General features: G+C 38.4%; 1 protein-coding gene across 1 annotated transcript in view; it reads left to right on the top strand.

Annotated features, from left to right (window-relative positions):
* ARHGEF38 (Rho guanine nucleotide exchange factor 38) overlaps positions 1-15177 on the top strand; it is a 627494-nt gene that overhangs the window by 590645 nt on the left and 21672 nt on the right. The window contains exon 12 of the mRNA XM_044061308.1: positions 7797-7995. Within this exon, the coding sequence (XP_043917243.1) occupies positions 7797-7995 (199 nt within the window). The remainder of the gene's footprint in view (positions 1-7796; positions 7996-15177) is intronic.

Below are 15177 nucleotides of genomic sequence, written 5' to 3'. Positions count from 1 at the left end.
TGAGACAGCTGCATCTGTAGAACCCTGGAGGGTATCTCCCAACTCTTTGACTAGATCCCTCTGCAGACGTGTAAAATGGGTCAAATAGTTCAGGGACCGCATGGAAAAAGCCGCTGAACTAAAATGCGCTTCCCATATCTATCCATCGTCCTAGAATCTTTATTAGGCGGATGGACAGACGAAGAAGACTCCGACATCTCCTTTTCGTGGCTGCAGCCACCACCATAGCGTCTACTGGAACTCCTTTAGTAAGGTAGGACTTATCCTGAGGTGCTGTGATGTACTTGTTCGGTTTCCTAGGAACAGGTTCCACTGTGTCAGGAGCCTCCCACGCCCTTCGAGCAATAAGTTCCATTAGTTCGTCAAGGGCGGAGTGACCCAGGAGGAGGAAGGGCGAGCACCAAATGCCTTCAGCAGAACTGACTCATCCTCAGAAGGGGAAGGGACTGCCAGTCACCTCTCTGTTTCAGGATCTCCAAAATGTCTGAAAAGAGACATCTTCTGAAGGTGACTTAGGGACCCTTCTGACTCATCTAAGTCAGTATCAGATGTTATGGATTCTTGTGGAGAATCCAAGTGTCTCCTCTTACACAGTCTCTTCCTAGGGACTTCCTCGTGGGGAGCATCCGAAGAAGCCTCGAGGAAGAGGGGCACCTCCAGGGTGGCGGAGACACTGGTGGCCGACGCTTGGATGTGGCCGTGGGTGCAGATGAAGACAAAGGCCCTTTATGGGGAGGAGAAACTGCTTCCACTGATGTGGATGTCTGGGTAGACAACACCTACCTCATCAGGTCGAACGCCCAGGTCCCGCATCGAAGAATCTCCCGGCTCCGAAGAAATGGGAAGAATCCCCGACACGGGCACCGAAGGCATCGACCCCGAGGACGGAGCCGAATCGATCCGCGCGAGGCCCGAGGGGAGAGTCGGAACCGACACGCCGGTTCGACTCTCGCCCCGAACCAAGAACAGACCGTCGGCTCGAGACTCGGTACCGGGTCCGACGGAGTCGAGGTGAGGGGAACAGACCGAGAAAAGGACGGTTCTGGACCCGAGGGCTCCACAATCAGCAGATCAGCCTCTTCCGGCTCCAAAGACTGAATCGGTCTCGGAGGAGGAATGGATGGAGATACAGGAAGGCCTTCAAGTTTCGACACCAGCTGGGTGGAAACCGAAATAAGTTTAGAGAGGGCCGAATGCTCCAGCAGCTTCTGCACCACACGATCCACATCGACATCCGAAAGTTTAGAGGAGGAACGGGTCGAAGGAACCAAGACGGAGCCGACCTCAATATGGCCGAAGGAGGGAGCTCCATCACCGGTTCCAAGACTCGAGGCTCAGGAACCGACACCAGTTGAACACTCGGCCCCGAAGTCTGTGGAACCGGTGATCTAACCTTTGAAGAAGAGCTCGGAGCCGATGACTTGGGCTCCGATGTCTTCGATTCCTTCGAGGACTTCGATGCCTGGTCAGAAGCATCCAAAGCCTCTTGGAAAGCTGGTTTCAAAAGACCCCTGTCCATTAGTTTCCTGCGCCTATCTGTCATGACCCTCCCACTGAAAGAGTGACAAATGGAGCAATCCTCTTGTAAGTGGAGAGGGCCAAGGCAGTAGACACAGGAACTATGGTTGTCAGTGACCGACATTTTTTGGCCACACTGACAACGCTTGAAACCAGACTTTGCCTTCTCAGACATTGTAGGTAATAAACAAGTCTAGAAACAAATACACAGTCAAATCCAGGGAAAATAGTCACAATCAGGTAAATGTCACAATCAGGTAAATGTCAAATCCGGTTAGTCACAATCAGGTAAATTTGACTCAATATAGTAGTATATGGTAAGGGTGTAGGCCCCAGTACAAAAATACCGATAAAAGGGTTAACGGTACCAAAGAACTACGGAACCACAACACAATCACACAAGGTAATACTAACAATATTAAGTTAAATAAATTTCTCAATAAAATACAACAAAAAGTTATATCTTAGCTTAGAAAACCCTCGAGCTAGCTCCCAACGATGCGAATGCAGCAGCGGCAAACTAGATCTGAGGTAAAGGCAGAGGGGGATTGTGGGTATTAGATTGTCTCGAGCTTCTTCTCGATGCAGAGCTTGCAAGAGGCCGGCACGGAGCCGAGGATCGGCTCCGAACCCATGTGTAAGAACAAACGGCGAGATTGAACACTATCACATTAAAAGCTTCACTGGTAAAGTGTCTCTGTGAGCTTTATTGTCAGAAGAATGAGAAGTAGAGTCCCTTTCTGTTTGCTTGCTCCTTTTTTATTGGATAAACATTTAATTTCCTCCTTAGCCTGTTCTGCTTCCAAAAATGTGTTTGATCCTCCATGAAAAAAAATCTGAAGACAGCAGGACACCCCAGCTTGAATCTCACACCTGCCTCTCGAATTCTCTGATTTTCTAGGATACATTTACTTCTCTTCTGTGTAGTGTGTAGTGAATAATCATTTTCACAAACATTCTAGTGTTTAATACGTTTCCCCTCTGACACAGTTTTGTCAGGATCATCTCTTTCTGCTGTTGTGATTGCATCTTTACTAGTACAGGCCTTGGCTGCTTTTACAAGGCCAAGTTTGGAGTATACACTCAATATGCCCTTTCAATTAACAAATCCTGCTGTGGAATACCAGTCCAGTTGCTTATTTGTGCTTTCATAAAGTCAGTGCAGTCTGTTCCTTCCAGTTTCTCTGGTACAGCAGAAAATCTCAGTTTTTTTGCGTGTGCTCAGTCTTCTAGCTCTAGTATTTTTTGAAACAGCTCTTTTTCAGAAACCTCATAATCAGCTAGCCTTGTCTTTATTTCAACCACTAATTTTTGCAGTCATCAGTCCATTGGAATAGCTAGTTAAAGCTTCTTCTATTTGTCCAGCTTTTTGTTATTAAGTTTATATATTCCCTCATTGTTTCATTTATTCAAATCCCCTCTGACAGCAGTTCATTTGTTTTTTCCTGTAAATTAATGGAAACAATATCTTATAACAAAGCTGAAGCTTGAACTGCTTCTTGCTTTAATAGCTGGAGGATTCCTCTCAGCTAGAATTTTCTCTTCACCTCTTCTGGTTGATTTTCTTTCCAGTTTTCTAAATTTCTCCTTTGCTGGCATCCAGGCAGTCTACTTACTAGCTAGTAATTTAATTTGCCTGTGCTGACAATATCAGTGGCTATTATTTCAGTTTCTGTTTTTACAGTGGAAGAGCTAAAATTAAGTTGTTGATCAGTATGCAGCCATTTTGGAAGCATGCCTTTCAACTGTCCAGATTTCTGGAGAATGTGCATATTTTTGCCTGATATTTTTGGTCTGTTCTTCATAAAATTTGTGCTTTTCTGGCAAATCTCTAAGGACTGAAGTCACTAAATTATGACATACATTTGAGTTTCAAAATGTATACCCTTCACAAGATGCATGCTAACACAAATCCTGTTATTCTAGCAACTTTCTAAGTTTATAAGAGCAATATTTAAATGTTGGCCTTATTTTGGAGGTTTTATCCACCGGTTATGGCCACCGGTTCCGATGTAGGAAAGGAACCGCTTGTGTTTGCAACGTCATGGGCGAGAGGCCGGCAGTGGCTAAGGTTTAAATTGATTGCCACTGGCGTTTTTTGTTGTCCGATGAAGCCTCTGTTGTTACTGAGGCGAAAACGTTTTACAATAAAGTGCGTTTACACAGAAACAACGTGGAAGTATTTTTTCTCTAATAGATTATTGGCATTCACTGTGGATACACTTCCTTGAAGTTCCATGAAGTCCTGGTGCCGTACACTAATTGTTGGTTACCTAGTTTGTCTTCATCTCGTTTTATAAGAATCAATCAGAGGCAGTTAGAAAGAATTGGGAAGAGAGATTGGATATGCAATTCACAAAGAAACAATCTGGGATATATGTATGTCCCACAAATATGCAATAAAGTCTAGAAGATTTAGGATCTTTGCTTGGAAGTGCTTACATAGGTATATATATATATATATATATATATATATATATATATATATATATATATATATATATATGTATGTATAGGTCTATGTTACATAAACAAAGTTTCAGGACTTCAAATAACATATGGTCGACACCATATGATTGAAGTTCTGAAACTTCGAAACTATAAAAAAAAAAAAAAAAAGTAAAGTAAATTTAAAGTGTTTTAGCAGGGGGCAAGCCCCCCTGCACCCCCCCCACTTAAATATACCAACTCAGAGATCGCAGTTTGATGGAGAATGGCATGGAAAGTGAAGATTTCCCTTTCCTATGCTGTAGCGTGATCTCAGAGTTGGTATATTTAAGTAGCGGGTGGTGTGGGGGTGCAGGGGGGCTAGCCCCCCTGCTTAAAGCATTTAGTTTTGTTTGTTTAAGAGGTTTTTATAGTTTCAAAGTTTCAGAACTTCGATCATATGGTGTCGACCATATGGTACTCGAAGTTTTGAAACTTTGTTTATGTAATATAGACCCTATATATATATATATATATATATATATATTTTTTTTTTTTTTTTTTTTTATACCCCAATACCCCACGTAGACTGCAAATAATTTTTCCTCAGGTAGACAGCAAATGTTGGAGATGTGATGGGGAAGAAAGAGGCAACTGGGAACATATTTTCTGGAAGTGTAATGAGTTGGCAAACTTTAAAGAGTCCCTTCAGACTGCTCTGTCAGAGAAACTGGGTAAGCAAATTGGTGTGATTACAACATGCTTTTTTGAGCTATGATACAGAATCAGAATTGCCTAAACATAGTAAAGCCTTGCTGATTCTAATTATGATGGTTGCCAAAAAAAGCAATTACTAGAAAATGGAAATCAAAGTCTAAACCAACTTTACTTGATGTGTTGAATATAGTAACAGAGATAAAACAGCTGGAATTGGGTCTTTAGAAAAGAGTAGGAACAAATTGCATATGAAAAAATGGGATTTTTGGGAATCCAAAATCCAATGCAGAGGAGGAATGAGGTTTAAAAGAAGGTAGGATCTGAATGACCTACTGTATGTAATATTTGCTTGACAATGACTAGATAGATTAGAAGTGATGCATATTGTTTACAACTACAGCAATATCAATATGGCTTGTGATGTTTAATGCTTGCAACTAAATTATTTCAATATGGTTTGTTTTCATTTATATAAATGTATGATTGCCAGTATCATAATGATAATTTAATAAAGATGTTTCTTTTTAAATAAAAAAGAATGCTGTGCCCTCAAGTAGGTTTATTTAACAAATGCTCTAGGGAATTTTGCCTAGGAAGTTTTTGGCATATTCTACATTGTTAGTTTAGCTGTCCCAGTTTATTGAAGACTAGTTAAAGTCTCCCACAATAAGGAAGTTTTCCCTAATAGGGAAATCATTAACAACACTGCAATGAAGAAAAGGTGGGATTTTACTAAACAGATATCTAGGGATTTTACACTGGTGAAATTGACAACATGAAGTGGAAAAGTGCTTTATTTTGCATTTTGATGTATGGGGTAGCATAAAACCCCAGAACTGGGCATTTTTACATTAAGTCTTTATAGGCAGTGGTATGAAAAGAAGAACATTAGAGAGTAAGATGACAGCTGGTGCACGTATTTATTAACACCGACTTATCTAGGAAATGATTGATGTGTAAATTTCTTATAGTGTGAAGAACTGAGAGAATACCTTTCATAAAGTGGTGTACTTTTTAGCCTACTAGTTTATATGGCTTATAGTTTCATAGTTTAGTACTAGGCTATCTGCCCTGGGGCATTTGTAAGCCTAGCCATAGTGATGTGGCTTTCGCCACCCCATGAAATGGTACAAAAATGCACAGAATAGATTTAGAATACTGTGCCTCTGTCTAGTAGTGACACAGTGAAGGCCCCCTTATATAATAGAATTAGTTTACTGTGCCCCTGTCTAGTAGTGACACAGATGTGACCCCTGGGGTAAACTTACGATCTCCCATCCACTCATCAACATTTCTCTTGAAGAGAGTCAGTGAGGGGCTCTGCCTAACATGAACCGGGATCTTGTTTCAGAGCATGGGAAGCCTCTGGGTTATGAATCTATCCCTCCAGCATGTCCTATTCATACTTGTGCCGAGGTTTATGTCTTTAGCTCTCGTGGTTCTGATGGATTTGGATTTTTTGAGGTGGAGCATGTCCATCAGTTCCTGATTGGACATGGCCTTGTACGTCAGGCAGAGATCACCTCTGAGCAGGCGGTATGCTACTGAATAGAGTTGGAGTTTCTTTAGTCTGGCAGAATAAGACATATGTTGGAGACCCTTGATCCTCTTGGTGAGGTACTTTTATGGTCTCTCCAGCTGTTGCAAATGCCGGGTGAGGTACATACCAAATGGAGCATTGTACTCAATCATGGGTCTGATGAGGGAGGAGTATAGGGGTACAATGACATTCTTGGATCTGGATGTGAATCCCTTCATGATAAGGTGTGCAAGGTAGAATGTCTTTCTAACCACTTTGGCAACGTGGGTGTCAAATGAGAGGTCGCTGTCGACTTGGGTCCCTAGGTCCCTGATTACTTTTTCCGTACTCAGTGGGTTGCTGTCTATGTGATAATTTGTGGGTATTTTGTTTTTCCCAAAGGGGATGACTATACATTTTTTGGCATTTAGTTTAAGGCCATGACTCCGGCACCAGTTGATCGTTTCTGTGAGGCCTTTTTGTAGGATATATGTGTCCGCTGGTGTGTCGACTATGGCGCCTAGTTTGCAGTCACCTGCGAACTTTGTCAGCCACAACCCTTCCATGTTTGCTTTAACATCTGAGAAATAAATGCCGAACAAGAGGGGTCCCAGGACAGATCCCTGTGGGACACCACTTGTGACTGGCTTTGAGTCTGACATTCCTCCAGCGATTTTAACTTTATGGGTTCTGTCCTTTAGCCAGTTTGCAACCCATCTAGTGACATAAGGGTTTACATTTAAGCTGTTGAGCTTATCTATGATGCCTGAGTGGGGTATTGTGTCGAAGGCCTTAGCCAAGTCCAGGTAGGCTGTATGGACTGCTTTGCCCTCATCAATGGCTCTAGTGACTGTTTCGAAAAAGTCAACCAGGTTCAAAAGGCAGGATCTGCCCTTTACAAAGCCGAACTGGGTGGGGTCAAGTGTCTGTAGGTCCCCAATGTCTCTGTTTATGAGTTCCATAATGATTCTTTCCATAGCTTTGCAGACCAGGCTGGTTAAGCTTATGGGGCGGTAGTTCCAAAAAATTAAATGTCCTTGGCAGAGTGTATGTTCTTTTCAAGTACTCACAGAAGGCAGTTTTGGTACTTAGGATGTAATCTAGTGCAATGAGTTATGCACTAAGGTGTTGCTTATACTTTTATGGTGCTTTTCCTTAATATAGTAGCTTTGACTTTATTTGTCTTATTTTTTAAGACATTTGCAGTGGCATTTTTAGACAAAATCTGTTATGTATGCACTCATTTCTAAACTTCAGTTACACACACCTATACATAATAATGAACACTGGCACAGTTGAACACATTTCTGTATCAGGCATTGTTTATGATTTTATTTGATAATGCTGAAAAGCTATGATGGGCACTGTAATGTTTTACATTCTGAGCTGAAAAATGATTCTTACCTTTCAAGTGAAACTTGCATAATTCCCAGAATGGCTGCCTTAAAATGAGAATACATGCAGATGATTTTTATTTTGAAGCTTCTGATTTAGTTTGCCTTCATAAACCTTACCATTTTTCCCAGTTAAGGTAAGAGAACAATAAAAATAGCCACAGGAGAAAATGTCACAAAGTGAAAGGCACTTTCTTTCAATACCCTGTTTTCTTCTACAGCCAGAGTTTTCACGTCAGACTGAAAACAATCGGTCCAAGCTGCTGTCTGCATACTGCCCAGATAAACTGTACCAAGCAAAGCGCAACTTCAACGCCACACAAGAGCTTGATGTGAATCTCTGTGAGGGTGACCTGGTGGCAGTTGTGGCCCAACAAGATCCACTGGGAAGCACAAGTAGATGGCTTGTTGACAACGGGGGTAAGTGCTATCATTCAGTTTTTCTTTTCATATGACTTCCTTCTTCAGATAAGTCTGCTTCAGAATTATCAGTTTACCAAACTAATGTCTTTTCATTGTGGTCTTCTTAATATGTTTTGTCTACAAGTCCATGATATAGGTCTATAAATATTGTTTACCATAAATATTCTCTTGTATGCTACAATAAAAATGAGCAACATGGAAATTATATTTATTTATTTAATTTAACTTTTATTAACTGGGTTGGCTCATTGTTTGACCCTTTAAAGCCATGGCTTGGGAGACACAGGCAAAGAGACACATACAATTCTAAAAACACCAGAAAAAAGTAAGGTAACATAACATAAAATGTATGAACAAAATAACAGGAAATAAACATATTACGCAAACTGATAATTTAAAATAACCGTATAAACAGAAAAAATGAACAATGTCCAAAATAAAGCTATCACAGTATACTTATCTTTACAAAGTTTAACATCAGTAATAAGGGTTATGTTGCATATAAGACTGTAAACAACTGTAGACTAAGGTGGAAATTTTGAAGTAGGTTTAATGAAGCATTCACAAGTAATAGCTTAATAATGGTGTTCTTTAGGGTATTCTTTTAGCAGTTGTATTAATGGTACCATACAACTGATGCTTCTAATATTGGTATTTAGTCCATTTCACACAGCTTGGACATTTTTTGAAAAGGACCTTTCAGTAATTGATAAGGAAAACAGGTACTTCATGAAGAGCAAAGTTGGTGACTGAAACTCATTGAAATCAGAAAAAAGTGATTTCTCCTATTAAATGTTTTCCTTATTGGTGGGAGATGTTTTACTTGCTAAAGCTGGAAACCTATTGCACCTCATTTACAAGGATTTTTTTTTTTTTCAAATACTGCGATTCTAGTAATCCATTTATGTAATTCCCCAAAAGAAAGTGTAATAACATGATTAGCACCTCAAATGGTTGAGAAGCCTAAAGTGCATGGCAAGATGCAAACTCAGCAAAGCACAGCGAGTAGCTCATCAGTTTCAAAGTTTTGTTTACGCAGACTACTTAAAAAGAAATGAAGGTGAACACAGCATTAACAGGCAGAAAAGATCAAATGCATCCAGCTAAACTTACGGCATAACATATCAGTCAAGACAGTTGCTTTCACCATGACTTCCTGATTTACTCATCTCCTGAGAATCCAATTCACCACTGGTGTGCACAGTTAAGAGAATGAATTCTAGGGAAATGGAGGTTAGCTAACTCCTATACAAGGCACTGGTGAGACCACTCAGAGTAAAGTGTCAGCTACTGAAAACCAGACAAGGAAAAAGCCTTCAGACTGGACAGCAAGGGTCTGTTTTCATTGGAGATTAACTGAAATATGAAAATGTGGTTTGGGTACACAAGGGTGTAACTGGAGCTTGTGAATAAATATTGCTAAAATGGTGGATATGAAATGCATTAACAGCATAACATGGAGATATAAGAGGAGTGTTTTTAGTCTTTAAATGAGAAAATATTTCTTCATTCAAAGGATAGTGGAGAAATGCTCTCCTTAAATGACCAACTTCATGCCAAATCCATTCAGGTGTTTGAAATGCCTTATGATGGGTGAGAGACATAGCAGCAGTGACAGGAATGGGTACAGGTGATGGGAGCTTCCAAAAGCAACTGGAGAGACTAGATGTAGTGAGCATTGATCATTTTTTCTCCTGTTGGTAGCTAAAGTGTGTGTGTGTGTGTGTGTGTGTGTGTGTGTGTGTGTGTGTGTGTGTGTGTGTGTGTGTGTGTGTGTGTGTGTGTGTGTGTGTGTGTGTGTGTGTGTATGTGTGTGTGTGTGTGTGTGTGTGTGTGTGTGTGTGTGTGTGTGTGTGTGTGTGTGTGTGTGTGTGTGTGTGCGTGTGTGCAGGCATAATCAACTTAATACTGATCTAGTCCACAATCATTTCTGGTTTTTGAAGGGCAGGTCCTGTCTCCTGAAATTATCAGGCTTCTATGAAAAGGTTACAGAGGCTGTTGACAGTGGCCACCCAGTACACACTACATATCTCAACCTGACCAAAGATTTTGATACTATCCCCCATGCTGACATTGCTGAAAAAGTAAACTATGGAACTTTGTAAATTTACAAATGAGAACAGTACCTAACACTGACTCATTTATGCAACAAATAAAGAATTATTTATTGAACAACAGAAAATGTCTCTGTGTACAGCACTGACCTGTAATTCCAGATCAATACCATAAGCTAGTCAATAAACAATCATAACCTTTAATATCGACTAATAAACCAATTTTGTGGTTGTAAACACTATACATTTCCCTGTCCCTCTTGCCTTACTCCTTAGAGGTCCACATCTGTACTATACAAGCAATAATGCCTGACAGGGTATGTATTAATGTGTAATTACCACCTGCCCAGGGGTGTTATAGGCCAGACGCCGTAGGTGGAGGGCCTCTACATCCCTAGAAAGGCATTGATTACACATTAACACACACCCTGGAGGGTATTATTGCACCTAGAGAATGGGCTGTCTGTAAAACTGTTGTGTTTTCCTTCTTTATTTATTTTTTTAAGTACTATATTATTTTTTATACATATTTTTGATGTAAACTTGCTGTAGTATATGTTGATGGTGATGGAGGAAGCATTTTACATCCAAAATATAACACTTAAAAATATCCAGGCATTTACTTTATTTTTTGGTCCCTTACTCCTAGACTGTTTGGTTTGTTGCCAGTCATTGGAGATTGAAGTTACTAATTAATGGCATACGTATGATTTTCAGACTATTATCTTCTTCAGAAAATTCATACTAACACAAATCCTTTTAATTAAGCAAGTTTGTAATTTTGTAAGTGCAGTAATTAAAATCTATTCCGATATTTGAGCCTTTGTTCCCTCTATTTTAGGCTTTATCCATATTTCTTTAGCTGAAAGCTCCAGAGGTATGCAAACATCTTTACTGTCAGTTTCACTCAGTGTCTCACACACACCTCTGTTTCAGAAAATGTATGCCAACAGAAATCCTAATTATCAAGTAAAATATGTTCCTATTTTGAGCCTTTGCCCCCCCCCTATTTATTTTAGATTAATGCAGATATTTTGAGCTAAGAGTCAACAGAGCATACCTTTCAACTGTCCAGATTTTGCAGAACGTCCAGATTTTTGGCTTCTATGTTTGGTCCCATCCTCATAAAATGTGTAGCTGTGTGGCAAATCACTTGTGACTGAAGTCATTAAATAATGACAGACATTTGAGTTTCAGATTTCATATCCTTCAGATAATACATACTAATGGAAACCCTGTTAGAAGCTGGACAGTTTGAACCCGGATGATTCAACCCTGGATGATTTGACCCCAATGCAATTGTATACACTTTCTTATTTAAATTTGCATTAATATCTGTGGGAATAGTTAGTGGACAGTTTGACCCTGGACTATTTGACCCCAATTATATAAAAAAAGTTTTTAAAGTTTTATAAAAGCATTTTATTGCTTAATATTTCAATTGTGAATTTTTCATAGGAATTTATTATATTATTTAACTTTTTTATAAGTAAATGTTAATTTATTAAAATTTTTATTGAATTGGTAAATTTAATTAATAACAATTTTTAACTTAACATTAAAATCAATATTATTTAACATTGTAAACACTAATACTGTTTTAAATTAACATTAATAATATTATTGTTATATGTATTTCAAATGCAAATGTTTTAAAAAGCTTATATATTGTAGTTAGTTCATTAAGAAATTGTGAGCAACTCCATGTAGGTACTCTAAATTTGTGTGATTTGTATTATCCCTTGCTAATGTTAGTAGTCTTTGATCAGTTGTTTGAAATGTTTTACTTTTTTTGTTGGTTCTGCTCCACTGATAAATCCCTCATATTCCTGTTCTCTTCCACTTTGAATTTTACGAATTCCATCTATAAATTGCCAAATTGTAGGATGATCTAATCCAAATTCTGTTTGCATTCTTCTGTGAGTTGCTTCCACATAGTTGTTGGTTCGATGTTTACCACTTAAGGTTCTTTCATACACTGACCAAATATTTGCAGGGAACATTGTTTTTTTTCTTATTCCTCTGCGATTTGGTCATCCTAGATAACTGTCTTCAAACCAGTTTAGAGTTGGTTGCAGTGTTTCAGGTATGTAGTTTGATAAATTATCAAAGGCATTCTTTAGCTCATTTGTTGGAATGACAGTGAATGCAGGAATTATCTGAGCTGCAAGTGCAAATTCACTGTCGGTGTTGTACTGTCCTAGAAGTCCTTCTTATGATATCATCTTTTTCATGTTTTTATACTAGGTGGCAAAAGCATCCGTGTATTTCTACTTCTGGATAAGTTGCTCTAATAGCATTTAGTACAGCTATCTTGTGATGTCGAAATTGAAATTGGTAACAGATTTAGCCAAATTTATTCGATTGTTTGAAACATCCTCTCATAAGTTTCTTTTCGCTTGTCTGGTAGTAGACAAAAAGCTATTGGTAAAATGTATTCGCTTCATTCACTCATTACTACATACACATGAGAAAAAAGTTTTGGGGTGATTTTGAATGTTCCATCTATGAATATTTTTTTATTATTAGATGGCTCCGTGTAAGAGTAGTTTCACATCCAAATATTAAAATTATTTTGTTATCTCCTTATCTGGAGTCGTAAAGAAGGAAATTCTCATTTTGTCCATATGATTTATAATTTTCTGAAACAACTATGGAGGTTAAATCAACTGGATGTGCTGGAGCTGCATTAATCTTCTGTCTTTTTCTTTGTATCATTTTTTTTCATGGCATCATGTTTTGGCAGTTTACCCTTAACTGCTTCTGATGTTCCTTCTATTGCAGTGTTAATCATTGCTGAAATTTCATGTGTGTCTTCAGCGTGCTGTTTTAGTGTTGTTTTTTATCTTTTCAACTTCAGTTTCTGATATGTCTCTTCCGTGACTGTGATCATTTAATATATTTATTACATTATTTGTAGATAGTGATGTATGAAGTCTGGCTTTGCAGTTATATGATGCTGTTTTATCACATCTCCAAAATTTATAGTTGGATCGTGATTGTACTTAGCAAAACAGTACAGATATCCCTCATGACTTCTTTATTCTCAGTTTCTTTTTCAGGTAATCTATGACATTTTCTCAGTAACTGTGGGCTGCATGAGCTGTATATAATGTATTTTGTTTCTTTATGTCAAATTGTCTGTGGTTTCCTTTTTTTCTTGCCTTTTCAATAAGGACCAGCAGGTGGCAGTACTCTCATATTTTTAGTCTACAATGAAGCATCTCTTCTTTTTTTTTTTTTTTTCAATAATAGTTCTTTATTATTTTTCACCTATTCGTACATACATTTGACAGAGAAATACAGAGGTAATTTCCAAACAAATCTTCTATCAATATTCTAGCAACATATATACATTATTTACATGAATGCTTCCACAGTTAAATAACATACCTATAAAGAATTCTTATCTGTAAAGATAGTTTATTGTAATAATATGGTTCCTAATAAGGTTAGATTTTATACTATAAATAACAATGGAGTTTCCTGTGTTTGGTGCATTAAGCTAGTATAATATTGAAAATTTGTTCCCAAATCTTCAGATTTTTTAGATGTTTACTTTGGTTATTGATAACATATTTGTGGGCTAATATATGTTTTATCGCTAAGATCTTAAGTAATTAATCCTGCTTTGCATTCTATACTTGTAATACAAGCTGATTATTAATTCTGGTAATTATGTCTTTACGTTTTGGAATATATGATGTTTTTATTCCATTACTTTGGATATTTTTCTGTTTATTTGTTAAAATTTTACATTTAATTTGTATTTTATTTTGTAGTGTTAGGTCCGGTATTGAAAGTACCTCATTTTTTTGAGTTACGTAGCGTTTCAATTTATTAATGTTTCTTGATTTATACATCTTCTTCTTCTTCTTCTTTCGGCTGCTCCCATTAGGGGTCGCCACAGCGGATAATCTGTTTCCATTTCTTCCTGTCCTATGCTTTTTGCTCTGTCACACCAACAACCTGCATGTCCTCTCTCACCACATCCATAAACCTCATCTTAGGCCTTCCTCTTTTCCTGTTACCTGGCAGCTTCATCCTTAGCATCTTTTTCCCAATATACTCTGTAGCCCTCCTCAGCACATGTCCAAACCAATGTAATCTTGCCTATCTGGCTTTGTCTCCAAACCTTCCAACCTGGGGTGACCCTCTAATAAACTTATTCCTAATCCTGTCCACCCTCGTCACACCCAGTGCAAATCTTAACATCTTGATTTATATATGTTATTCCACTTTTTTTTTTTTACCTAGATATTTTTTGATCATTTATCTTTATAATGTTTTAGAGCTGTAGTTTGAATATTTTAATGTTTTCATTATGGGGTCAAAACGTCCTGTACCCACCCTGTTCTAGCCACTTTTCTAAGTTTACAAGAGTAATATTTAAAATCTGTCTTTATGTTTGGTCATTTGCCCTCATTAGTTGCGGCTCTGTCCAGATTTCTTGTGGTGAGAGGTTGAGAGGTATGCAAGAGGTACACAAACCTCTTAACTGATGCTGTTGCTACCAGGGATCACTTTCTCCCTTCACTCTCTCTCTCTCTCTCTCACACACGCGCACACACACACACACACACACACACACACACACACACACACACACACACACACACACACACTCTGTTCTGTTTTCATGCACACATTCACTCACACATGCAAACAGAAACACACACACACACTTTATTCGGTTTCATACATTTTACACTGGCTAAACAGCAAACGTGCTGCTTGGCGAGTGTAAGATAACGGCTCAATCGATCTCTTACTCTCATACATGGTTACACTCTCAGACATGACAAACACATAAAGACATTTATTTTATTTTTTATTTATTATTTTATACCCGCTAAACAGCAAAAGCGTTGCTTAGCGAGTGCAAAACAATGGCAGCCGTTAGTTTTTTTCAGTCCAACCTCCATGGCAGCTTGATATGCTGCTGTGAAGCAGCGGACTTGTTTTTCAGCAGGCATTACTTGTACATTAATACCCTGCTGGAGAACATTCATTCTCCAGTCAGGGTACTTATGTACAGTTTACCCATTCTCTAAACATACTTATATCTCTGTTACACCATTATTTAAGTCTCTAGTTTTCTCTTAATAACATGATATTAAATTAT

The sequence above is a fragment of the Protopterus annectens genome, chromosome 2.part0 (assembly GCF_019279795.1).
Source record: "Protopterus annectens isolate FY-2018-M chromosome 2.part0, PAN1.0, whole genome shotgun sequence".
NCBI classification, from domain to species: domain Eukaryota; kingdom Metazoa; phylum Chordata; order Ceratodontiformes; family Protopteridae; genus Protopterus; species Protopterus annectens.
This window is presented reverse-complemented; position numbering and strand designations above follow the sequence as displayed.